The sequence below is a fragment of the Pholcus phalangioides genome, unplaced genomic scaffold (genome assembly GCF_987345545.1).
Source record: "Pholcus phalangioides strain wild (caught in Gottingen) unplaced genomic scaffold, Ppha-v1.0 ptg000008l_1, whole genome shotgun sequence".
Classification (NCBI taxonomy): domain Eukaryota; kingdom Metazoa; phylum Arthropoda; class Arachnida; order Araneae; family Pholcidae; genus Pholcus; species Pholcus phalangioides.
The window spans coordinates 23,222,729-23,250,625 of NW_028301601.1; the positions used below are offsets into that span (position 1 = coordinate 23,222,729).

At 37.3% G+C, this 27,897-nt stretch overlaps 1 protein-coding gene across 1 annotated transcript in view; it reads left to right on the forward strand.

Annotated features, from left to right (window-relative positions):
• The first annotated feature begins 695 nt into the window (after positions 1 to 695).
• The window catches only part of LOC149084034 (uncharacterized), a 29,361-nt gene continuing 2,159 nt past the window's right edge, over positions 696 to 27,897 (forward strand). Inside the window, exons 1-6 of the mRNA XM_089234381.1 lie at positions 696 to 821; positions 17,901 to 18,005; positions 21,665 to 21,723; positions 23,109 to 23,186; positions 23,305 to 23,337; positions 25,491 to 25,529. Coding sequence (XP_089090507.1) covers positions 761 to 821; positions 17,901 to 18,005; positions 21,665 to 21,723; positions 23,109 to 23,186; positions 23,305 to 23,337; positions 25,491 to 25,529 — 375 coding nt within the window. The 5' untranslated portion in view covers positions 696 to 760. The remainder of the gene's footprint in view (positions 822 to 17,900; positions 18,006 to 21,664; positions 21,724 to 23,108; positions 23,187 to 23,304; positions 23,338 to 25,490; positions 25,530 to 27,897) is intronic.

The window sequence follows — 27,897 nt, forward strand, 5'->3', positions numbered from 1 at the left end:
AAATTTTGCATTCCCTTACAAAAAAAATGCAAATCGAAAACTTTGCATTCCCTTACAAAAAAATGCAAATCGAAAACTTTGCATTCCCTTACAAAAAAATGCAAATCGAAAACTTTGCATTCCCTTACAAAAAAATGCAAATCGAAAACTTTGCATTCATCAGCAGAAATATTTTTCCAAAGCAAAAGGTGTATCATTCCCATCCATGAAATTATATTTTTCATTATAAAAATTTTTTGCATTCATCTGCAGAGATATTTTCCGAATCATTTGCGCATTCATTCGCGAAAACGAACTGAACTAACGACACAACATCTTCTTAGAGTCTATTCACGGCATCAAGTATTGAACTGTTTGAAATTCGACTGTTCAGCAAACAATCAATACCGATTTCGGTTTAATAAGGAAGAACTATCGAGAATTCGAGGAAAAAAGAGAGAAAAAAAATCAAATTTTTGCATTTTTAATTATTTTTATCTATATTATTTTTATTTTTCATCAAAAATGACAAATTCGCATTTATCCATCTATTTCGTAGATACAGTAATTACGTATCCCTCCTGTTAACGAATGACTTCTGAATAAGTTAAAGCACGCACATGCGCAGTCTCGCAAAGATCCAGCGTCGAATCACGATTCATTACTGTGTGAATCGTTCATCATCACGTGACATGACGTCAACAGCCGACCACATACCAAAATTGGTATAAATTGGCATCGTTGGAATTATCACTCACAAGATTCGAATTTGAACATCAAGATGGCTATTGTTTCCTTGACGTACATTGCTCAAACGCTGCTGGTTTTCACGCTCGTAAAAGGTAAGTCGAATAATACTATAACAGGAGCCGGATTATGAGATAAAAAAAGGGGCAAACTATGCACTTATATAGAAGCTGAAATATGCACTAGAAATTAAGATAAATCTTCATTTAAAAATATCGAGATATGGTATGAAATCAAAACTATGTGTGAAAAATGAAAGCATACTTATATATAATAATGCTGAAGTATAGGACTAAACATAAGAAATATTTGCAGAAATGAAAGATATTTGCGCAAAAATTAAAAAAATATGCATTTAAAAGTGCCAAAAAATTAAAAAGTTCATAAAATGTGTTAAAATATGCATTTAGAAACATTGAAAAATACCTTTAAAAATACGAAATATGCATAAAAATGCTCTAAAACTCTTCAATGTATTCCATGGGAATAATGGAAAATACACCACTAATTAATTTTTAAAAAAAAAATGCATTTGAAAATGCTGAAGCTTCCCCGAAGAGGGAAAATGTGAGGAAAAAAGAAAATAAAACCGCGGATTTTTTTTTTTAAAAAGCAGGAATTTCAAATCAAATCAAATCAATTTATTCATTTACAACATACAGAGATTTAGATTAGTTTAAACAAAACAAACCATATTTATCATCCAGAGGCTGTGATGCCTGTACGGATGATTGAAAATTTACATGATAATTAATGAATAAAATATATAAAACATACGACATGAACAGAAACATAAAACAAAAAAAGAGACAGATATACAACATAAAAGAGAGAAAATTATCACTGTCAAATAAAAAAATACGTAAAGATAAAAAAAAATCAAGAACGAAAAAGCATAACACAAAAGAGACAAAGTTCTAAATGCATGGCGAGAAATGTAAAATAAAACAAAACATTATAGATAAAAATTATATGAGGAAAAAGAATGAAACTCGCACATACATAGACAAACACAAACACAAACAATTTTTTTAAATTGAAAAAATACACATAATTAAAGTGGCAAAGCTGAAGTGAATAAATTTTATTTTGCTCCTCCTAAAGGTCAAAATGAGAGTCGTCTATTGAAATTAATAATTTGAATAATGATTTTTTAAATGCCGCGTGTGTGGGTATATTTTGTATTTCTAGTGGTTGTGAATTATATAATTTCGGAGCTAAATAATAACAAATGTTTACGAAAAATTTCTTTCCTAAAAGTAGGAATACGGATCCTATAATCTAAATTCTATCTAATAATCCTAATCTAATATCCTATAATCATATGAGGTCTTCGCTCGGAAACATTATCTTTTAAACTGCATAAGCCTTTATTACGGTTTAAGAACGGAATAATACGAAAAAGAGCATTATATGGCGTAAAGGAAGTAGATTAAGATTTCTAAAAATTATAGAAGAATGAGACTGACCCCGATTTAAAATTTTGACAACCTTTTTTTGTATTGAAAATAAAGGCAATAAATTAGTTTTATAATCACCACCCCATATAATTGCACCATAATTTATAAGTGAATGAAACCAAGCAAAGTATAGATCTTTTAAGAAATTAGTGGAAACTTTCTTACTTATATAATAAAAATTATATAAAACAAAACGAAGTTTTTTAAGTAGTTCATGAACATGAGATTTCCATTTTAAATTGCTGTCTACATTTAAACCCAAGTATTTAATACTATTTCCTTCTTGAATTGCATCGCAATGACAATGAGGTTGAAAATCACAAGCGAGGGTATGAAAGTTTAGATTAAGATGTAAATCTGATTGCATAAGATTGAAATAAACGTATTTTGCCTCCTGTAAATTTAATTTTAAATCATTAGTATAGAACCATATTTGAATTAATATTAGATCGTGGTTAATATGATTCTTAAGGCTGTCAAGATCATCATATGAATACATTAAAACAGAATCATCGGCATAAGTGATCATGGAACCGTCAAATTCTAAAATGCAAAGATCATTAATGAAAATCAGAAAAAGTAAAGGACCCAATATAGATCCTTGTGGGACTCCTCTATTTATATGGACATAATTACTGAAATTATCCTGTATTTTGACTCTTTGTTCTCTATTATATAAATATGAAGTAAACGGTTTTCCCTAAACTCTAGCAAGTGGACTGTATCTGAAGTAGGCTTTGAAAACTTAAACAACTTTATTCTTATGCTATAAACAACATCACTCAAGAGAGCGACGGAAGGCCCGTGCTAAGGCAGCAACTCTCCTCTACTCCCACGCAGTGGGAGGGTTTTGGCGCATGGCGCAGCTTGGCGGTCTTAACACTCCCGCCGATTGAAATTACATAATTTCAATTATCAATTATACAATACATACAATACAAAATTTTTCAAAATAGAATGAATAACGCAATAAAAATTAATGTCCTGAATAAGTGAAAGAAATGAATATACAATATAAATACATTAGAACATGTTATACACAAATGCAAAAATAATTCTTACTCAATAGGTAAAACACAAATATTTCGCACACTTCTTTTCAAAAGTTTGCCACTGGGCAAACGTATATTTACAACTCTTATCTTTCCATCGTTGCCATGGAACACGTCGGTGATCCTGGCAGTACTCCATTGAGTGCTTGGTAAATTGTCATCTTTTAACAGTACAAGTGAACCGATTTTTACATTGTCCTTTGCGAACCTCCACTTGTTCCGTTCTTGTAGGCTATTAAGGTAATCTCGTTTCCAAAGTTCCCAAATTTGTTGGGAAAATTTTGTTCTGCTGAGTCTATTCTCATTGATATTGATAAGTTGAGGCTCAGGAATTGAAGTTATGGGTCGACCAATCAGAAAATGACCTGGAGTTAAGGTCTCAAAGTTGTCAAATTCTGAGGACAAAGGTGTTAGTGGCCTTGAGTTGAGAACCCCTTCAATTTCTGAGATGATAGTAAGAAATTCTTCGAGGGTAAGGTTTGCATTGCCAACAATTCTCTTCAGGTGAAATTTGAATGACTTCACACCTGCCTCCCAAAGGCCCCCGAAATTGCGTGATCTGGGGGGAATGAACCTCCAGTCAATTTTCTCGATTGTTAGGTAAGTGGATAATGCCTCATCGGGATTTTTCATGAGATGTTTCAGTTCAGCATTTGCACCCACAAAGTTTTTGGTGTTATCTGTGAAAATTGTGGAGCATTTTCCTCTCCTACTGAAAAAAACGTTTCAAGCTGGCTATGAATGATTGGGATGTTAAATCAGTTACAAAATCTAAATGGATGGCTTTGGTGCAAAAACACACGAATACTGAAACGTACACTTTGTTCAGCACCCCCTTTCTTTGGTTTTTGAATTTCACATAGAACGGCCCACAAAAATCAATGCCCGTGTTATTGAAGGGATAATTTTGAACCACACGTTCTCTTGGCAAACTACCCATAAGTTGACTTTGCAGCACAGGTTTGTTTTTGAAACAAATAAGACACTCATGTACTAACTTCCTACAAAGATTTCTACCATTGATTGGCCAAAACTTTTGTCTCACATGATATAATAACGACTGTGCACCAATATGCAAATACTTTAAATGGTAGTATCTCAATATGATCATGGTGAGAGGATGGTTAGATGGCAATAACATGGGAAATTTACTGTTGGTATTTAGATCGGAATTCTGAAGTCTTCTACCAACTCTCAAAATACCATCATCATCCAAGAAACAGTTCAAGGAAGCTAACTTGGAGTTACCCTTTAGAGCCTCTCCCCCTTAAGCCTTTCGATTTCTTCCTTAAACTCCAACCCTTGAATGATTTTTATCAGGAGATTTTCAGAAAATTGTATTTCCTGTCTCATTAAGTTACCTGCACGTTTTTCACAAGATCTCAAATTATAGGCAAATCTTAATACAAAACTCAATATACGTAATATTGTGAAGTAACTACTGTTAATTTTTAAGATATATTCAATGAGAGAACTCTTGGTAGTTAGAGTCAAAGACAAGTTAGTGTCCTCAAAATTACTGTTCGAATCTTTTTTGAGTTCTTTGGAGTACTCGCTTTCAAACAGTTCGGTAACCACAGGTGGTGAGTCCTCATAAGCAAGCTCTTCTCTCATCAAGAATCTCGGTCCGGTCCACCATCTGTAACTGTGCAAAAGAGCGTCAGCACTGATGCCTCTGGTAGCCAAATCGGCTGGGTTGTCTTTCCCAGGGCAGTGGAACCAACAGTTTTTTTCCGTCAAAGTTTGGATTTCGTTCACACGGTTTGCAACGAATGGTTTCCATCTTTTTACTGAACCCTTTATCCACAGCAACACGATCTGTGAATCGGAATAGAAGTAGGTCTTACATGGTCTTTTCCTTCTCACGACTTTCTCAATCTCGCAGGTCAATCTTGCCGCGAGCAGTGCTCCGAGTAACTCTAACCTAGGTAGAGAAAGGTTCTTCAGTGACGCAACTCTGCTTTTGGAAGCAATCAGGTTCACGGAAATATGGTCTCTAAACCGGACTCTGAGGTACGCCGCTGCTCCGTAGGCTCTTTGACTGGCATCTGAAAAACAATGAATCTCTATTTCATTCGAGTCATCTTCAGAAAGATCGAGAATGACCCTCGGCACTTGTAGTTCGGATAGGCGGGGAAGTTCCGTACACCATTGAATCCATTTCTCCTTGACATCCGCTGGAAGCTCATCGTCCCATAGCAATTTTCGAAGCCACAGTTCTTGGAATAAACACTTCAGCCTAATCGTGTACGGGCTAAGAAGTCCAATGCGGTCGAAGATTCTACCTGCTGTTTGCAATAAGAAGCGTTTCGTATTTTTGTTTTGTTTCAGGAATTCCACAAGGTCCATGATATCCATGGCTAGATAATCATGAGAAGCATTCTATGACAATCCCAAAACCTTGTGCATGTTGATGCCGTCGGTATGCTGAGGATGGACGGAGCGGGAGATATGAGGGATTTTTCAAATCCCTCTTTCTTCCATAGATGAATCAGCCTAGGATCGTTAGATATCCATTTACGAAGATTCATGTTGGCACCTCTCATGATCTCTCTAGTTTCACGAGAGACTCGCAATGCTTCTACCACGCTGTCTTCTCCAGCCACTAGATCATCGACGTAAACGCAGGTGTCGAGCACTTGAGTTGCAACTGGATAATTGTCGCGTTGTTTTTCTATGTGTGTTTTGATCGTAGCAGCAAGTAAGAATGGGCTGGCATTGACGCCGAATAATACTCTTTTCAATCGAAACTCTTGCACGTTGGCATGATCGCTGATGCACCTTGCATTGGTGAATAGAAACCTCACTTCATCTCTTTCTTTTTCCGCAAGAGAAATCTGTAGAAATGCTTTCTCGACATCTGCAAGAAACGCGATTTTGTTGAGACGAAAGTACGTCAACAAATGAAAAATGTTCGGGTTTAAATTGACGAAGGCAGTCGTTTAAGGACAGTTCACCTGGTTTGTGAGAGCTTGCATCGATTACAATTCTCATTTTTGTCGTGACGCTTTCTGCTCGAAATACTGCTTGATGTGGCAAGTAATATACTGGTTTTCCATCAGTGTTCTCAGCGTCTGGTACTTTCTCTATAATCTCTTGATCGAAGTAATTGTCTAGTACTTCCCGGTACTGAGCAAACAAAGTCGGATCGTACCGCATTCTCTTGAGAAGGCTCTGTAATCGTTTCTCTGCGACACTAAAGTTATCACTTAGCTCTATCCAATCTCTCTTCCATGGTAGGCTAACCTCATATCGTCCGTCTTTGAAACAGACTGTTTTGTCAAACAACTGTTTGGCCTCGTCGGTTTCCTTGAATTTAGGATCGTCCATTATCCCGATTGACTCCAGTTCCCAGAACTTCGCCAAACCCTTTTCAACCTCATCCCGATAACTCGTTAAATGGCAATGAAGATTGTTGTAGGTTACCGCATTCTGGAATGTCCCTGTTACTATCCAACCAAACACAGATGCTTGAAGTATGATAGGCTCATTCTTCAATTTTATTTGGTTGTTCTCCAATAATTCGTAAAATATTTCTGCACCCAGCAATGCGTCTATTTTTTGCGGAATATTGAAGTTGGGATCCACGTAACTCAAGTTTCTAGGAAGTTCAACGCAGGTTAAATCCAAACGCTTTGACGGCGTTAAATCTGTTATCTTGGGAACAACTAAAAGATCGAGTTTTTTACTATAGTCCCCTTCGCGGTTAGCGATTAGCGTTGTTACTTTTTTCTTTATGTTCAGAATAGAGTCATTCAGTCCTGAAATAGGAACGTTTACAGTGTCTCTCCGAAGTCGTAAAGAGTCTGCCATCTCATTGCTGACAAAACTGACAAAACTGACTTGGGAGCCGGCGTCAAGTAAAGCGCGTATTGGAAAAAACCCACCAGCTGGCCTCTGAATGTAAACTATTGCTGTTGACAACAGAACGCATCCCCTTTTCTCGCTCGAATGTAAGCAATTGTCAACACTGGAAGATGCGGCACATGAGTCTGTCGTTTTCTCTTTCTTGGTCTCACAAGCCCCGATTTCTTTTCTTTCGGGGGGGGGGGGGGTGAGGGTGGGGAACTCATTTTGTTTTGGTTTTTGTGGGTGTGCATTCTCTCTATGGATTAACGAATGATGCTTTTTCCCACACATACGGCATCTCTTATCGCTGCCGCACTCGACTACTCTATGGGATTCCAGACAGTTAAAACACAGTTTTTTATTTTTTACTTCGTATATTCTCTCTTCAATAGAAAGGCTATGAAAAGTTCTACACTTATAAATTGGATGATTCTCTCCGCAAATGGGGCAGGAATTTTGCTTTGCATTCGCTTTGGCTATCAGACTTTTAGGTTTTGGAAATGTATCGAATTTAGATTTTGCGTAGTAAACTCGTTGAGTATTTTCAAGCACTTGACTCCTTCTTTGCAGAAAGTCAACAAACGCTTCCCATTCGGGAAATTCCGTGTTTTTCAGCGACATTTCGTACTGCTTGCGTGACTCACGGTCTAGCTTAGGCAGAATAGCATTAACAATGAATTGTTCTCAAATCGCTTCTCTAATTCACCGAAAAGCGAGTCGAAGGTATCGTCGACTGTTTCGACAAGTTTCGCTTCTACTCTTAACGAGACTCGAAGATAATGAAGTTTATGAGCTTCATTCAATGATTCATTGTCTATAATTGAAGATTTGAACTCCGATTTGAATGAGCTCCACTCTTCCGGATTTCCCGAAAAACTCGGCAAAGGAATCTCCGGCAATTTTACGGTTGCAGGTTGAGCGACCTGATTATCTTCCGATTTGATTTTTAGTTTTGAAACTAAGCATTTTGAACGTACCTCTAGTGCGTCTACGTTCGCCTCCATCTCCTCGATTTGGTCGAAGGCATCATCTAGTTGTGCGTCCGCTGGCAAGGCGGCGTATCCCTCTAAGAGTTCATCGATACTCGTTCGAATGTCCTCAATTTTCACTAATTGTTGTAACAGCACAACATCAGTTTCTTCACTCGATTCATCGATGTTTTGTAATACCGACTGGACTCGTGTAATCCTCCTTTTGATCGCACCGCGAGTGCGATAACATAATGTGCGATCACATATACATAAAATTCATTTTAATCGTGCCCAGATGAGGTACAGAATAAAAAAGGCGTCTAATTAATATTTCGCTTCCCCCACTAACAAATACCTGGGTACGCCAATGCTAACAATTCAAAGTCATTGCTGATTTGCTGAGAGACCTGAATTTCAGGATCTTTTTTTTCCAATCAGCAACGACGTTCCATTTTTAGTGCATAAAAATCCTAGCTCTAAGAACTCCTCGTCAGAGGGGGGAACCGCAAAAACCAGTCTGAAGCAGATTGGAATAGCGAGGGAAAAAATATATATACTGATTTTAAATCGAAAATCATGAAATATGCATATATATATATAGTACCCAATACTACCTTCATAGTAATGTTTATGTGCATTCCCAATAGTATAAAAAAGGGAAATTTCTGTAATGCAAATGTGAGTAATTCAAATGTGAATGTCCAGCACTGTCAACGGAGGCTCTGTTTGATTATTCCCGTCGCAGTGCAGGCTCTGTGTGTGTATATATTGCATATTCTGTAAAAGGAAAGGGGAAACAAAACTGGCCAGCACTGTGGACGGAGGACTTGTTCCTTCGTTTCCCGTCACAGTGGAGGCGCTGCGTATATATATTTTGTATATATTGTGATTTAGACCAGTGGTTCTCAACCTTTTTTTTGTCCATGGCCCCTTTTCAACCATTTCTCATTCCTATGGCTCCCTCTTGCGAACATTAATAATTTTCTACTCCCCCTTCCTTCCTTCCTTCTCCCCCCCCCCCGTTTTCCCATTAGAAGATAGTTATTCAAAAATTGTCTGAAGTAATATAAATATGTTTGAATTTAATTTGATTAATTTTTAATTTATGAAAATAACGAAACAGCAAATAAACGTAATAGAATACAGTAAAAAAAAAAAATAGAATAAATTATTTTCAATCAATGTAAATTCTGCTCTTGAAGACGACACAAAGTCATGAAGTTACTGTACTGGATGAAATTTGTATTATTTCAAATTAGTTTATTTTTGTGTAAATGATTATGGTTTCATTGAGAAAATGTCAGTTGTAGCTTCCAAAATACGCATTCTTGTAGTGATGAAAATCGCCAAATGTGGTAGCAAGCAGTTTTATTAATTTTATTCTCTTCATGCGCATAAAAGTAGTATATAATGAGGGAGTAGCCACACAGAAATGAATCACAATTGAAAAGTTCAACCTTCCACATCGTTTTCAATAATGTATCAAGGATATATAGGTTCATGTTGTAGTAGCCATATTATGAACTTAAAAAAATGAACTAAAATTCGTGTGAAAATTTTTTAAATATTTGTTTGAAACATTCATATTCCAGAGAAATCATGTGCGCTGTCACAGGGCCGGATTAACCATTAAGCAAAATAAGCACGTACTTAAGGCATCAGTACTAAAGGGGCACCACCAAAAAGATATCATATGGTATTTTCTTTTTAATGCACGATTTTTTTAAAACATCGATCATCCGATAGAAGATCCTAAAATTGTAAGAGCACTCGATTGTATAGTTGAAGATCATTATCACAAGAATGGCACGAAAGATGAGAAACCAATAATATTGCAAACTAGACTTCACATTATTGCCAAGTTTTTCTCTCGATTAGCTTTTCACAATTTTCATAAAGTACGCCCAGGGCTGTCTTAACATTATCATACGCCCATATACAATGCGATTTTTCTGAGAGAGGCACTACTACCTTGCTAAAAATTCCTACCTACCTATTTGCATATTTACTCTTGAAAATCGGAACCAGATCTAATTGTCACTTGACACCCCGGAGAAGTGCCAATGGGCTCATGCAGTAAACCAAGTTCTACAGAATAAGAACATGACTTTTGTGGGTCATTAGTGGATCAACTGTGTAGTTTGATCCATAGAAGTAAAACAAATGCTACCAGGTGTAAATTACAAACTTGACAAAGTACCTAAAAAGAAAAAATACCCAATATATATAACGGTGAATCGCCAGAAATAAGATACGTATTGGCAGGGCCGCAACTGGATACTTGGTTAGCCGGGGCAACTACTCATTTAGGCACCCCCCCCCCCCGTGATGCTGAAGGATAGGCTGAATGGTTGAATTTTCGCCCCCTTTTGTAATGCGCATGGGGCACCAGACTCGCCTGCTCCCCCCCCCCTCCCACTAGTTGCGGCCTTGCCAATTGGTAATATTATGGCCATTCTAAGATTCAATGGTTTCTCCTTGGAGTGTTGGTGCAGCCTTTATCCATCAACCGTTCGCCGTAGCGGTATGGTTATAATTTTAAAAGTTCTCAAAATATGACCAAAAATCACCCTGTACGAGTTTTGAGGATGAAAACACAGTGCACGCAAAATGAAAAATGTAAATTTTTGTACCATCCCCCCCCCCTCTAATTTCCAATCAGACAGTTATTGCTCTTTCTCTTCGAGCCCAACAAACAAATCACATGTTTTTAACTGCATTATTCCCTGAGATATTTAAATTCAAAATCGGAGACAGGTCCGGGCTCAGGAGAATTTCGCGGCCCAATGCCAGAAAAAAATTTTTGCGGCTCCGTCTAAAAACATTTTATGTAGTTTTTCCCGACTTACAAACTTTTCGAGTTGCGAACATAAATCTTGGAGGGGATTTTTTTTTCAGAAAGAACGCATTTTATTACTTTAATTTTTTCCATTATTTCAGGAACGCGTTGATAGTTGGGATCGAAATCGAACACGATCCATTGAGAGAGAATGACATTTAAATTAATTTTACAACATTCATAGATTATTAATAATAATTAGCACGTGGTCCACCTGCTGACACTTCATCGTGGCTCGAACCATATTGAACAGACATAAAATTTTGTCATAATTTTAAAGCGTTTCATTATCTCTTTATCAAATATACGTTGCAATTCGATAACTTTGATCATTTTTCGAATTTTTTATTGCTATTTTGTGTAATTAATGTAAGTTAATAGAGGTAAAGGAATCAATTACTGGAATTCCATGACGTCCACAAGAGTAGGGCTGACAGGCAGGATCGTCGTAATAGCATCATAGCCCCCCCCCCGAGCCAAGGGATTTTTTGGAGGCCCTACCTGGAAAATTCTCGAAAAATTCAACTACGTCTCGTTTTTCTGAGGCACCTCTTCTCTTGATGAGCTTCGGGCACGGGCCGGGGTTGAGGAAGCATGCGTTAAGACGGCACTGCCTAAGGTTCGCACCAGGCGTCCTCCTTTTTCAGTTTTGAATCTGGTAACCCTATCTGAAGACCACATAATCCGTGTCTTCACTTATTTGTTCGATCATCCATATTGTCCGATTTTTTTTTGTGGAAAGAAATAATTATTTTTTCTACATAAAATCGATTGTTGCAAATGTACGAATTTTGTTACCGAAATTTTCGTCTCATAAAAAACGTTCATGACAAAAATCTCTCTTTCATCATCTCATGAGTTGCCTGAAATTTCGAGATTAAATGGCGGCGCCAACAGTATATAAATCAAGCCTCCGGAGAGAGTATGACGTCAGCGGTCTCCGCCTCGGCAGTGCTGAGGACTGTCCCCCCCCCAACATCTTTCGTCGGAACATCACGTGACTCGGTGAAAACAAACACGTTCCTCCTCCCCCCCCCCCCCCCCGTTATTTTCTTATGGCATAAATAGGAGTTTGAAACAATAAATTAAAAAATAATTTCAGCTTGGATGAGATAATTCCAAAATTAATGAAAGTTATAATTTCAGCATTAATGGAAGAAAATATTCTAGAATTAATGTAAGAGATAATTACAGCATTGATAAAAGTGATAATTCCAAAATTAGTGAACGAATTAATGAACGCGATAATAATAAAATTAATGAAAGATAATTCCAGAATGAAGGGAAGAGATAATTCCAGAATGAAGGGAAGAGATAATTCCAGAATGAAGGAAAGACACAATTGCAGAATTGATGAAAACAATTATTTCAGAAGTAAGGAAAGAAATAATAATTAATAAAGGAAATAATTCCAGAATTAATGAGAGAATATTCAAAAAATAATGAAGGAAAATCAAGAATTGATGAAAGAAATGATTCCAGTATTATATAATGAAATAAATAACTTAATCTTTTTTCACCTTTTTTTAAATCTTTAAAACCCAATATTTAGGGACCGAACTGTACATTTCTATGGAAAAATTGCCAGGCGGGAAGTTTGTTTTGACCGAGTGACGTAATTTCCTTGCATTTGATGTCGCTGCAGTCGCGGTGGCTAGAGATGCTCCCTCCAGTAATAAGTCCGACCAGTAATGTCGTCCGCTTTTCTCCAGGTTACTTGTTTTGGGCGTCTCCTTGAGTCCTTAAAAAATTACTGAACTGGCAGTTCGAACTTTCAGTTCTGTTTGTGAGCTTAGCTTGTAGGGAACCGACTTCTTCTCTGTCGTCTGCTCATTAAGAGGTAATTCGTTTTGGACGTCTCCTTATGCTCGAATACAATAACCGAACGTATAGTCTAAATTCCCAGTTCAGTTTACGAGCTTTGTTTATAAGGAACTGAGCGGAATAAAGAATATAGTTTTTTAATTTTAACTTCATCATCACCACATGAGTCACTTTTAAATTCGACATTAGATGGCAGCACATTACTATAAAGTGCAGTGTGGAAAAATTCACTTTTTACGATCTTACCTGTCGTCTGCTTGTGTGGAGGACCTTTGTTTTGGATGTCTCTTTGGGTCTTGAAAAAATTACTGACCTGGAAGCTGGATTTTTCAGGTCAGTTTATAAGTTTTTTTATAAGGAGCAAAGCTGAATGAAGAATTTAGTTTTTTATACCTGAGCTTCGCCATCACCACATAAGGCACTTCTGATTTTGAAAGTAGGTAGCAGCACCAACAATATTTTGAAAAATGAATTTCTTCTAGAGTATTCTAGAGTATTGAACTAATTTTAATTCCCTTCTAAAATTGTTAGTGGCATTGTGAATTCGCGGCAAATGCTACAAGGCAAAAAAAAACCCGCTATTGGCGGACGGCGTAACATTTCGAGTCACCCGGTATATACGGGTTTTGTCATTGCGTAACGCAGTGACAAAACTGTTCATGTGAACATAATAATGATTCATTATCAGGATTTCAAGCCCATCGGAAAATATAAATAAGGGGCCATTCAAGTATTACGTAAGCAGATTTTCAGCCATTTTTGAACCCCTCCCCCCCCCCCTCTTGTCAGCAAAAGTCAGCAACACACTGACCCCCCCGTCAGCAGCTTTGAATATTTCATATCTTCAAAAAGGGGTGGTTGATGACGTAAGCAACTTTCAAATTAGAACTCCTTAATACATTAGTATTAAGGAGTAATTAGTATTAATGTATTCCTTAATACACTTAGTATATGAAGTCGTCTTACTTCAAACTCCCCCTTATCATCGAAAGTCAGCAAATCCGAAACACCCTCCCTCCCCTTGATGCTGACGTAATACTTGAATGACCCCTAATCAGATTTTCAAATAAGAAAATTATCAATTTGTTGACTTCAATTTCGATACGGTGAAAATCTGATATTTCGTTGGATGACAAGCTACCTTCAAATGGCTTTTTGGTTCTCTTCGTTCTCTCGCAGGCGAACGAAGCAACGTGGGAGTTGGCTTAAACACAACACAATATTTCACATAATAGTCCGTACTATATTTAATATACAGGGCGCATAGGTAACGGGGCATATGGCATTTTACTGGCGAACCATTGGTCCTAGAGGCATACTTCCAGTTGGAAAAAGTTCCCGAATAATGTGTAGTACGCAGATATTTGATTCATGTTGCCAGGGGTTATATAGTTATTAAAATAAAAATATTAACTCTTTATGTGGACACCCTGTGCTCCAAAACCCAATTGGAAAGTTGTTTCCTGGTCTCCGACAAAAAAATTTAACGTGTCTAAGTTCAAATTTTCACTGAGATATTCGAAGAAAGTTGGAGAAAAAAAAAATCATTAAATGAGAGGAAACCATTTCACCCGCATTTAATGCTGTTTTTTTCCCCAAATTTCCTCAATTTTTTGAATTCGCATATCTCGGTGAATATTGCTCTTAGAAACGCGAAATTATTTTAGTTGCCATCGGAAAAGACAGAGCAACAACTTCTTAATTGGGTTCTTTGGCACACGGGGATGGTATAAAAAGTTTTTTATTTTTATTTTATAACTACACACTCCCTTACAACATGAATGGCATATCTGAGTTGGACACGTGATTTGGATACTTTTTCTAGTTAGGTATGTCTCTAAGACTAATGGCCCGCCAGTAAAGTGCCATATGCCCTGTTACCCATAAGCCTGCATATACACGTAAAAAAATAGTTTGGGACGAAATAAAGTCGACTCTAGTTTTAACGAATACCGTTATACCGGAAAAAATATCGTTTTAACGAAAACTTTTCTAATCCCCCCCGGATAAGTTTACATAAGAACAATATAAAAATCTGAAATTCCTTGTAACGAAATTTCCTTATTACTCCGATCTCTTGGAGTTCATTATAATGGGGTTGACTGTATTCCCACCAAAAAAATCTGATATTTTGGCAATTTTTGATGTGAAAGCACCCTTTTTATAATGATTATGTCATTTTACTTTTATAAATTTAAGAAGGAAACAAAAGAAAGAAAGGGTGGAGAGAGAAAAAAAGGAAAATGGCCAAGGGGGCTCGGTTGTGCATAAATGCCTTGAAATTCCTCTTGTGCGCAAGGGGGATTCGGGCCTCACACTCAGTTTTATGACAAAATTTCACATTTATGAGACGTTTGACTAGGATTACGATTAACCTCTATATATATAGCTTTCAATATTAAAATATTTCATTTATACTAAAACACAATTTCAATTATTTGGCATTTTCATTTGGACTCGAACTCCAAATCTTTGGCATTTAGACATCATTTTCAACTATCAAATCCACGAGGTTTTTGCAGATTGTGAAAAATGCGTCGCTGAATTGGTTTTGCATGCGCATTATCAACACTAAAAGCCCCAAATTTTAGGTTGACAGATACAAAGATACGCATTAAGCCGGTTATGGACATTTCAAAGTGAAGACTTACGTGAGAATTTATTGCACTTTTCTGAGAAATCAACAGACGCAGTGAGTCCCAAATAAATGGATTTAAATTGCTTTAAATGTGGTCATACGTCATTTTAGAATTTTTTTTCTAATGTCCACAACATTGTTCTTGCAAGATAGGAAAATTGCATTGAAATTATTTGGGATGTTGCATGCCAGCAGCAGGCTTACGTAGTAGGGAAGTTAATAGGAAGCATTACAGTATAGATTGACACCACATCTTTAAATTTTTTTAAATCTTAGTCCTACTAAGTGTCCCAATACATTATCTGCTTGGATTGCATATAGAAACCAAATGACGTTAAGATCGTCTTAAATATGTTTAAAATCACGTTTTTCCTGTTAAATTGAAATGAATGGCATATGAACACTTGCGATTTTGAAACAACAGCAAATTTATGCAATTACAGTTTCTTAAGTTATACAGCAATGTAGTTTCAAAAAATTTAATTTCGCGGGTATTTTTCCTCATGTATTATTTGGTCTCTTGCAGTTCGTTATAACTGAATTCGACTTTGTTTCTTTGCAGTGGAGGGAATGGGTGTTGGTACACCCCTCCCCAAAAATTCATTAAAAAAGTACCCCAGAGCAATCGTTCTTTATTCGATTTTTATAAATATATGTTCCCTATCAGACCACTAAGGTTTAGAGGTGTCGCGAGTTGGATACCCGGTTGGTCCTTGTCAGAAAACTTTCCTAACACAGGGGTACAGCAAAAAATTGCTACCGCACGGAGTCCCCCATTGAGGGGTTAGCGCACCAACCTCTCGATGAGTATAAGAAACAAGCCTGCCGTTCGGAATCGGCAATAAATTGTAGGACCCGGTCTAATTCGCCCTCGTGTGCAGAAAATGACCGTGGTGCGACAAAAATGATTAGTGATCAGACCACTCAGTGCCGGTTGAAGATAGTTTTGAGCTAAACTAGATGGCTATCCGTCTGTAATTGCATGAAAACGATGGGGTTTTTTTTACACACAAGCTTTCATTTTTCACCCATCTACTTCTTGGATTGCATTTACTACCAGCACTCAAAAAAATGTCAATGAATGGTCAACAAATCTTTGTCTGCTTTCTTTATGGCAGCCCTCTTTGAATGAAAAGTCTTCGAACACACGCAACTTTCTGTCTTTGCAGTTACTCCATTTTGCTTTAAACCTCCTCTATAGTTTGTGTCAGGGCCTACTGTCACCCCCCAAGTCGTAAACCCACCGAGATTACCACTTTTTTTATTTCCTTCCTCATGTTAATGTTACTTGAATGGGGAAAAATTGCGAAAAATATATTCTATGCATTTTTTGTTTGAAACTAAATTTTTTTTAGTCAGAGTGACTAAAAAAATTTAATTCCACAAACTTCTTCGTGACCCCCGTATCAGTAGCCGTGGCTCCCCTTTTGCCAGCTTTTCATCCGCGGCCCCCCCCCCCCCGGAATATCCTAGGGCCCCCCTGAGGTCATATGGCCCCCGGTTGAGAACCACCGATTTAGACCATTCCCAAAAATCTCTCCTACTTCAACATGCCAGCTTCTTCTTCTTTCTTGCCCACAGGTCTTTTCCACACTTCTTTCGAAATCCCTGGCTGCGGTCTCTTATGTGCCACTGGGCGCACGTGCAATTTTTCTCCCTAGTGAATTGGACTCAGTCATCCATTTCAGTCAAATGTCCTGTACGTTGCATCGAGTTGGCTGTCCTCATGGGGAGAACGACGCGAGTGATTCGAAACTTTCGAGCACGGGGCAAGGGGAGCCACCACTATAAATCTTTGCTAACTTTTCCGACACAACTCTGCCTCTTTTGAGGTAACGGAAGTAAAGTGCTTTGCGTCAGTCCGGGGTTGTGAGCGGTTCCATCTATCTATCTATATACACAAGGAAGAAAAGGAGAGGACATTTCTGCAACTGCATTGCATGTGGCCATCTGGTGGGCTATGTCATTCACTAGCTATTAATTAATTGCTGCCGCCGTCCATGTGCGGAGCCTTTCAACATATACATACTCTCCAAGGTCGAAGTGTTCTATCTGCTTTCATAGCTTGAATGGTAGAGCACTCGTCCGATAAGCGAGAGACCGGGGTTCGAGTTCCCGTTGGGGCAGTGATGATTTTTTTTTCCTTCATCTCAACAAATAACCAGTCTTTCAATGAATCTTGCATTAACAAGTGGAGAGAGGACATTTCTAAATACACAAGTGTCTTCAATCTTTATGAATTATTTACTATTTACGTAGAATGGTGATTTCAGAATATTTGTTCTATACTACAGTCGAATCCCGTTATAACGAACTCCAAGAGACCGGATGAATCACTTCGTTATAAGGAAATTTCGGTATAAAGGAATTCCAGGTTATCCGGCATTGTTCCCATGTTAACTTATCTAAGGGATTAGAAAAGTGTTCGTTAAAACCAGATTTTCGCTATTACGGTATTCGTTAAAACGGGATTCGACTGTAATTTTGAATTTTTGTAGAAATTTGTGATCTTGTGAATTTTTCTTTTTTTCTCTCCTACAGATATATCGGCACACAGACACACAAATAAAGGAAATTGCGAAGAATTTAGCTTGCCCACACTTTCAAAACCGCAGTGGTTCAAAATTATCGAATGCGTTATCTTATGTATGTTTCGTTTCTGTTCTCTGCTTTCCTCTTTATAAAACATTCAGCCTACCACTCTTATCATTATCCGTTAGTCTCAAGCAGTATTACACTATAAAAGTTTGATAAAAACTCTTTTATAAAACTCGGAAAGTGTAACCAATAAGCACACCTGTTACATGTCAAACTTGAGTAATCCGCCTATTGGTTGCATTTATAAACGAACATTTATCAAACTTTTATAGTGTAATGCCGGCCGGCCTTAGAGATATTTTTCAACAAAACAACAAAAATGTTTCAAATGTCGCACTATGTCATCTTAGAAACTCAATGCAAAATCAAAATGTTTCTTATAAAGCAGCGGTTCTCAAACTTTTTGACTCGCGTGGAGCTCTTTTTAGTAAAAAGATTTTATGGCGGAGCCCCATTTTTAATTATTCATTAAGGTTATTGATTTATTTTTACTATTTAAAAATATTTGTAATTATTATTTTTTCTAAATTTAATGTTTTTTTTAAAAATTTTCCTAGAGTGTGGTCGTGGATCCCCTGCAGAGTGAACAAGGAGCCCCAAGAGCTCCGCGGAGCACCGGTTGAGAACCACTGTTATAAAGCTATGAAATTTAAATTTTTGTGTCTCCGGCTCGTATAAGTTAAAATTAATATGAAAATAACATGCACTAACATGTGAGAAATATATCCACTGTTTTACGACTAAAATTTATCTATGGATATCGACAGCCCAATGTGATTCCTTAAAACTGATATGGAATTGAATTTCTTTTCCATTTTTTTGATTGGACCTATAAATATGGAGTTATAATGCTTTAAAAATCGATTACGTCACTTCCGAATCCTCCCCAAATTCTTCGAACGTGCACCAAACGTATTACTTGGCGTTTTTGAAGCTGATAACAGGGGCGTGGTAGCCCGGTCGATACGATGCTCGCCTAAAGTACCAAAAGGTGTTTAGAGGTGTCGCGAGTTCGATACCCGGTTCGTCCTTGTCAGAAAACTTTCCTGACACAGGGGTACAACAAAAAACGGCGACTTGACCGCAGCAAAAAATTGCTACCGCAGGGAGTCCCCCATCGAGGGGTTAACGCACCAACCTCTCGATGAGTATAAAAAAACAAGCCTGCCGTTCGGAATCGGCAATAAATTGTAGGTCCCGGTCTAATTAGCCCTCGTGTGCAGAAAATGACCGTGGTGCGACAAAAATGATCAATGAAGCTGATAAGAAGGCTAACCCTGGGAGGAATCAAGGGAGATAAAGATGTGCAAATCAGTTTTTTTTCTCTTGCACTTTCCCTGAAAAGATTTGACTTAACAGTACAGGAGAGAAAATTCACTTCGGCAAAAAAAGGTGTTGATTTTGGGAAAACAATTTTTCAAATAGATCTCATTTGCCTAACACTTTACAAATCCGGTGATACATTTGCCAAAATAATGGGCAAAGGTAACACGTAATATCAAGGCTACAACACTTTACACGAAGAGAAAAAGCGCCAATCATGTATTAAAAACCTCAACTTGGCTTCTAACGGGATCGAATATATCAGTCCATTTTCAATTAGCTCCGATCCGCTGCAGGCTTGGGAGAGGGGGGGGGGGGGAAGGCAAATTTACTTTCGTTGGGTGTTTGGAGTGTAACTTACAGTTAGAAAAATGACATGTAACAAAATTGCAAAACGTATCTCTCGAAATATTGGTTCCAATTCTAGAACGGAAAATACTTTCCTGTGTTTGTTCCTCACAAGGAATAACGGAACACTTATTGGGCTGTGGACAATACCCATCCTGTGTATGGGAACATTCTATTTTATGATTTTTTAGATATTTTGATCATCTCAAAATGTAATATCCCGGCCAAGCTTCAAGGGCAAAGTATAATAACTTGCATATGGAAAATAACGGATATATCATTTTCTTGATATTTCATTCAATGAGATGACATTAAGAATTTTTTTTATGTACCTTAAATCTGGAAATGTGCGTGATCTAATAATGCGATCGGGTGACTTAAGAGATGTGGAACTGCATTGTCAGCAGGTTTGTTATTGAAGTGATCTGTGAAGGTATCGCGAGCTATTCGAGTGATGTAGAACTGCACCAAGAGCTGCTTAATTGATCTGGAACTGTAACGCGGGTCGCGTCGCTTGAGTGATCTGGGGAATGAACCACGAGCCGCTTAACCCACCTTCTCTTACAAGCAAATTGGCAACAAATTCGGATGATCTTTATTTGACGAATAGGCGTTAAATATGATAACTTTCTCTTAACCTAACCACACGTTAGAAAAAGGAAAAGGAGAAGGAAAAAAAAGAGTGGAAGAAAAAAAGGAAGAAGAAAAAACAAATGAAAGAGTGAAACAGTATATACATATAATAGGTAAGAGTTATATTAGCAGGTGCAAAGCAGATTTCTCTTTTCACCCTCACACTACTGTTCTCTTTCACTCTTACATATAAAGGCCTATAGTAAAAAGATACATCATATGTGGAAAAAAAAAATCACTATCAGGGCATAGAAAAAACGAGAAAGGGAAAAAAGATTATATAGGGTTACAACAAAGCTTCGCGATTATGAGGAGAGAGGAAAGAAAACAAAGAGGACTCGTTCGAATTTATGCCGCTGGCAATGAAATTATTATTACGTCTTTGATCTCAATGTGGTTAAGCGATCTGGGAATGTGTCCAGGCTAATTCATCTGCTCTGGAACCGTGACGGGTCACTTAGATCAGTGGTTCTCAACCTGGGGCCATATGGCCCCCTTGCGGTCCTGAGATATTCTGGGGGGGCCACGGGAGAAAATCAGAAGAAAGGTGATCCACGACAGGTGGTGAAGGGAGTCATAGAAAGCAGTGAAGAGAAAAGCTTTAAAAGGGAAACATGAAAAATATTACTACTTTCAGAATCAAACAGATCCGTCAATAGAACCAGGGCCATCTTAACCCTTGGGTCTATATGGGCATGACCCGGATCTTCGTGTCTATAATGGAGGCAGGGGACTGCACTATATGGGATCTGGTACTATGATTTTTTCATATGTAAGCTGTTGTTTCCAGTTTTATCGATTTATCGTGCAGGTTCGTTGGATCGTCCCATATTTTACACAGACCGTTTTTTACCATATAATTTGACTCCTGGAAGGGATGATAATACACCATTTGAATCCGTGCCTAGCCAGGATTCCAGATATTGATCTGATTTATTCAAATTTCATTCATAATAAAAAAAAATAAAAGTATCTCAATCTTGGATGAGGGTAGAGGGGGCCCTGGCCTATACAGGGGAGCCACAAGAAAAAATGTTATCCATAGGGGGGGCATGAGCTGAAAAAGGTTAAGAAACACTGACTTAGATGATGTGGGACTGCAGCTCAGGTTACTTAAACGATCCGTAAATGTGCCGCTAAGTTCACTTTCACAAAATGAGGTTCTAGGTCACGGGCCACATCAGTTGAGGTGCGACTAGTGGTTTGTTTATGCGGGCGTGGACTCGGTTTAAGACTTGCCGCGGTTCAGGATTCATCAATTGGGCAACGATAAGCGTTTAAGCACCCGATTCACTCATGGATCACCGTAAGAAAATTTTGTGTTGACGCATTTTGAGTGATGATAATGTGTTTTGAATAAGCTTTCAACTGATTCTTATATTAATTCAATTAAATATTTTTAGCAAATGACCAAAAAATCATGAAAGATTTCGATGATTGCGAGGCTCTACAACCAATAAGGGTGAATAATATTTTCTGAATAACCATAGATAACTCTTACAATTGAAATATTCAATATTTTTAGATGATGAATAATTACGAAAAAATATATACAGCTACTTTTATGATACATATATACAGTCAAACCTCATTAGTGCGTCACCTGGTAAACACGTCACTCCGCTTACCGGATCACTTTTTTCCCAATTATCCCAATTTAAGTAATCCCAATATTAAGTATCCAATATTTAAAATCCAATATTTAAGTAATCCCAATTATAGTATCCCAATTATCCCAATTAAGTCCCAATTATCTTCATGTAGGAATTGGCACAGCTATGGCTTACTCTGTTTAACGAGTCACTCCGCTTATCAAGTCATATTTTTGATCTCCCAAGAATGACTCATTAACGAGGTTTGACTGTATGTACTGCAGGGGGTGCAAAATATTTTCAGTCTGTGGGCAAAAATACGCGGTATTTCTGTCGCTCTCGGGCAGGGAATTTGTATACGGAGACAGAGAGACAATATGACCCACATTTTACGATATATTCCAGCAGTTTTGGCATTCTTAACTTTCTCATGAAATGTCCCGTTTTTTTTCTCCTACTTTCAACAAGGGTTAGTGGATTTATGGAAAGAAAGAATCAAGATTACTTTTATGAGTTATAAATTACATTACGATAATTATTACTATGATAATTGGTATAATAAAATAAATGATTCATCTCACGTATTTTTTCAAACATATACGTTTTTTTTTTGACGAATTACATTTTGACTTGCAGTACCTATCATTTTCTGTGATTCGTGATTTTTAAACTTTAGCGATAGTTGGCAACTTTACTTGCATTTGACAAACTTTTGGCTGTAAATAGAAACTTTACTTGCATTTGACAACTTTTTTATTTTGGTTGTAAATGACAACTTCATTTAAATTTGGCAATTTGTTTGGCTATAATTGGGGAAACTTCGCGTGCTTTTGACAATTTTTTGATTCAACTGGCAACTTTATTTAACAATTTTCTTAGCTGTAAATGTCAACTTCACATGCCTTTGACAAATTTTTCGGCTGTAAATAGAATCTTTACTTGCTTTTGACATTTTTTGGGGTTTTTTTTTGGCTGTATAGGGCTACGTACTTTGACAACGTTTCAGCGGTATCCCGTATTTTTAGGAAAGATATCTGGTCAGCCTACGTATCTATCGTGATGTGTACTGATTCCTCTGTACTGGAACAGCATTCGCGGGCCGGAGGTGGAGCACCCCCTCACGTACAGGGTGTCCCGTATATAAAAAGTCCATAATGCCGAAAATCATTATTATTAGCTCCTGAAATATCACTGGATAAATATAATCCATAATTTTATTATTCAATTGTAACTCATCACCGTGTTAATTTTTCAGGTGATTCAGGAGACTGAGTATTGCGAAACGAAAGTTCGCTCTGAAGCAGACCCGCAAGACCCTGACATTATAAATAAGGTATCAAGATTTTATATGATTAATGTCAGTGTGAATTATCTGATAATCGGCTTTTGCATAATGGTTGCCATATTTTCCACAAAAAACTCTTCTCATATCTATTTTCCTCTCTCTTTAGATATTCAAATGCTTTACACAACGAGTCGGAAAAGTAAGTCGATTCAAGAAATAGTTTTTCTGTAAATTATAATCACTACAGTCGAATCCCGTTTTAACGAATACAGTTATAGCGAAAATCTCGTTTTCACTAACAATCTAAATAACACTTTTCTAATCCCCAAATAAGTTTACATAGGAACAATGCTGGGATAACCTGGAATTAATTTATAACGAAATTTCGTTTTAACGAAGGGATTCCTCCGGTCTCTTGGCGTTCGTTATAACGGGATTTGACTGTATATATATATATTGAGGTGATTCTGAACTTCATTGCACGTGATGGACGTATTTGAGAATTCCGAAATGGCTGATATGTTTATTTTGGCACACGGAATTATGTTCGCTTTAATATGGCTTTTTAACCCTATAAAAGTTTGTACCGTGAATTCAGAATCACCCTGTACATTACTTGTTTATTATTTTGAAGTATGTGAATTAATGCCTTCAGGGTGTTCGACTTGAAATATTTATACTTTTTTCGAATTGATTTATGTAAGGTTTTCCAACATTTATATTAGTGTTCTTTAGGCCGGGGTTACACTATAAAAGTTTTGTAAAAGCTGTTTGATAAAACGTGAAAAATTCAACCAATAAGATCACCGGTTGCATTTGCTCGAATGCAGCCGATGTGCCTATTGGTTGAATGTTTCAAGTTTTATAAAAGATCTTTTATCAAACTTTCATAGTGTAATCCCGGCCAAAGTCGCTGGCCGGTACGGATTTTGTGCCGGTCCGGTCCGCAAATTAATTTTGGATATTTATGAATTTTTCACCGGTCCCTGAATTATTTCTGTTGTTTGTGAATTTTTTGCGGTCCTTAAATTATTTCTGCTATTAATGAACTTTTTACCGGTCCCTAAATTATTTTTTCTACTTCTTGCCCGTCCGCAAATTTATTTGTGTAATTTTTGAAAAACAACAAATTATTTTTACTTATGTATTTTTCCAATTCGCAAATTATTTCTCCTATTTATTTATAACTTGCTATCCGCAAATTATTTCTGTTTATTTATTTCCTGCGCTCTGCAAATGATTTCTTCTACTTATTTATGTTTCTGGAAATTTCTCAAATTACTTTCTATTTATGCATGTGTTTTGCCGATTCGCAAACCTATTTCTCCCATTTATTTATTTTTGCTGTCTGTAAATATTATTTCTCCTATATTTTGTTTATTTATATTCTTCCGGTCTACAAATTATTTCGAAGATGATCTCACTCTCCGCTATCCATAACAAAGGTTTTTAACAGCTGGCTGATGCGAAGATGTATTTTGGAAAAGGGAGAAAATTCAACTGCCGCTGCGGGGAATCGAACCAACGTCCCTTCACTTTCCGGGTAAACGCACTAGACTTCAGAGGGAACGAATATCTCAATCTTTCCTTGGAGCTCGTTTACGCTGAATGGGACAGTACATGGACGGTTGGACCTAACTCAGGCCAAAGCTCACAATTGCTGGCAATGCCACCAGATGGCGACTTATCAGAAGATGATGTCACTCCCGATTCCCCGCGCAGGGGCACAGTTGAATTTTTTCTCTTTCCAAAACTTCGCATCAGCCAGCTGTTGAAAACCTTTGTACAGATTATTTCTAGTTATGTATTTTTTTTCCTGGATCTCCAAGTATTTCTCCTATGTGTCTAATATGTGTATTTTTATGCTGGTCCGAAACTATTCGTCTTATTTGTTTATTTTTCTGCCAGGCCACAAATTATTTCACCTATTTATTAATTTTTTTCGTGTTCCCAAATTGTTTCTCCCATTTCCGCTGGTCAGTGCAATTTTCAAGTATTTTCCTGGGTTCGCAGTTGTGAGAGGCTTGAAGAACAATTTACTAGAACATGGTTTCCCAAACTTTCAAACTTTTCGTTCCATCGCCCCCTTCTCTTCAGAAATATTTTTCTCTCATCTTCCCCAACTCAAGCGTACCCATAGGATCCTATGTTATACCCGTAGTTTCTATCGCCCTCCCCCCCCCCCCACGCCTCACCTGGACAATGCCATCGCCCACCGGGGGGGGGGCGATATTGCCCATTTTGGGAAACACTGTACTAGAATGTTGATAAAATGTGGATTCTGTATTTAATGTGGTTGTACTTGCATGTTTCTCTTGCTAATTATATATCTGGGGGTTTTTTCTTTTCTAGCTCTCAAGCTTAGAATCAAGACGTATGGTGGATTTTGAGGTGAGTAGAATTGAACTGCAAATTGAATTTATAATAATTTAAAGCTCTTCAAGGTTCATAATAGCTAATAAAGATAACGTTTAATCTGCTCTCAGCAATGCGTTTTTTTTACGATAATGATTAACAATATATATATTTTTAAAATTATACTACCGTAATTTCGCGCGCATATTCCACAGATACAAATTTGGTTACCATGATAAAAACATCGTATGTCCGCAGTGACATATGTGAAAATTTTATTCATCGGTGATTAATACAGTCCGGAACCTTAGGCACTCAAAATAGAGAGGCAAAAAGGCACCAAAAATGCTTGAAATAGGCAAAAAAGGCATTATAGTTAGTTGATGGAAGAAAGAAAGAATAAATAAAAGCCTTTAGATATTAAGCGTGTCCGAATTGGTTGTACTTATTCCGCCTATTGTTGCATCATAGCTTATAATAAGTACATAATTTTCACAATTAAATTTATTTCGTGCTAAAAATAAAGTCTCTGTGGCCCCACAGAGTCTTAGGTCGATTCCAGGGCCAGCATTACCAGACACGAAGCACATAGAAAAAATGATTGTGGGGCTCCTTCGAGTTACGAATGATTTGATGCATCATTTTGAAAAATCCATACAATTTTTACAGTTGAAACACAACCACCCCTGAGGGCGTCTCTGGTGAATTCAATCGAATACTAAATACCTAAAATAACTTGCGACGGTTGTTTGCAGTGTGTTTGTGGTGTAAAAAAATAATAAAATAAAATGGGGCCCCAGTAGAATATGGGCTTCTAGGGCCAGAGCCCTTTCAATCCCTACACCGCCTGGATGAGCTAAGAAGCCAACTGATGACCTCTTTGGGACACACAGTGATCAGTCAGCTACACATATACAATGCAATCCAATGCATGAGCAACATACGTTATTTGAGGGAAAAAAAATAAATTCCAATTTTTCTCAGCTTTTCTCATACATAGGTTGCGTTCGTCTGAAACAAAAAACATAACCATAACACCATCCGGGCAGAGCAAAGCTAATGCAGGACAACACCAGGGTTTTCCGTCGTTCAGGCACTTTCTGATAATAATTAATACTAAGAGTTAGAGATTTTAAAAAGATAGTCTTTTGAAGCTCTCAATGCTCAAAATATCCGGGTTCTACAGAATATAACCTCTGAAATTCACGAACAAATTTAAAACAATGTTGGAATAGGCATTTGTAGCAGGAAAAGTCCCAAAACGTCGTTTTCACAATAAGAAATGTTTGAAAATAGGCCTTTATATGACATTTTGTCTGAACTTCCGGGCTCTAGTGATCAAATATTGAGGAATGGAAGGTGTGTTATTTTTGTTCAAAAAATATCGATCTGTCTATTCACATCTGTCTGCTGTCTTTAAAAAAAATTGTTTGTCACATATTAATTTCTAAAATTTTAAACGTTTATTTCCTCAACAAAAAATCAGAAATCACAGATAATACGCAGCGGTACATATACAAATACAACGCCACAACAGGCAAATTGCCCAACGAGGTGGCTGACTTAAGAACATCATGGATCCCCGAACCCTTTTTTACCCTACCTACTACTGCTACACCACACATGCACCCCGCCCACAACCCCCCGCGGAACCCCCAACGAATCGGTACATGCGGGAATGTGCGTGTACGTGTAGTGAAACCTGACGTGAAGTTTTTTTGTTTCTCTGTAATGCTTGTTATGTGTAGTGCTGCCATCTGCCACCAGTTTTTCAAACTATGAGTGAAGTGTTATGATTGAATGATTTTTCGTTGTAGGACTGTTGCTCTCTGTGGCGAGACTTTATCGGCTCGCATTTGCGCCTTGAAGTTGGGAACCACAGAAAACCAACTTCAGCCGACCACCACTGTGGGGTTCGCACCCGGATCCTCGCATTGCGAGTCCGTCACTATAACCACTCGACCACCACAGCGGCAGCATGATTCGCACTCAGAAATTCCCATGTTCTTATTAGGTATAAATTCACGGATTGTGCGCAGGAAAATACGGTAGCAATTATTTCAGATCATAATCACAGCAATGGGTAGTTATCTTCAAAAATACCTAAGAGTTCAAATTCAAACGTTGTTCTCATCACATTTTTGACTGACGTTATACTTTTGTGCGCGCGCAACTTTTTTTTAAACAAATTTTTTTTTTCAGTCAATTTTCACACAAATTTTTCAATGGAACGGACATTTTGGGGAATTAACAGAGAGAGAGAGTCGCATAGTGTATTTAAAATTTTTTTTGCAAAGAAATTTGACTTTTTCATGAATTTCAAAAATGAAATTTTCAGAAATTCTATCTCCTAATTTTCGATCTGAAACTTTTTTTTTTTTCATGACCAAGAACCGAAATAAAT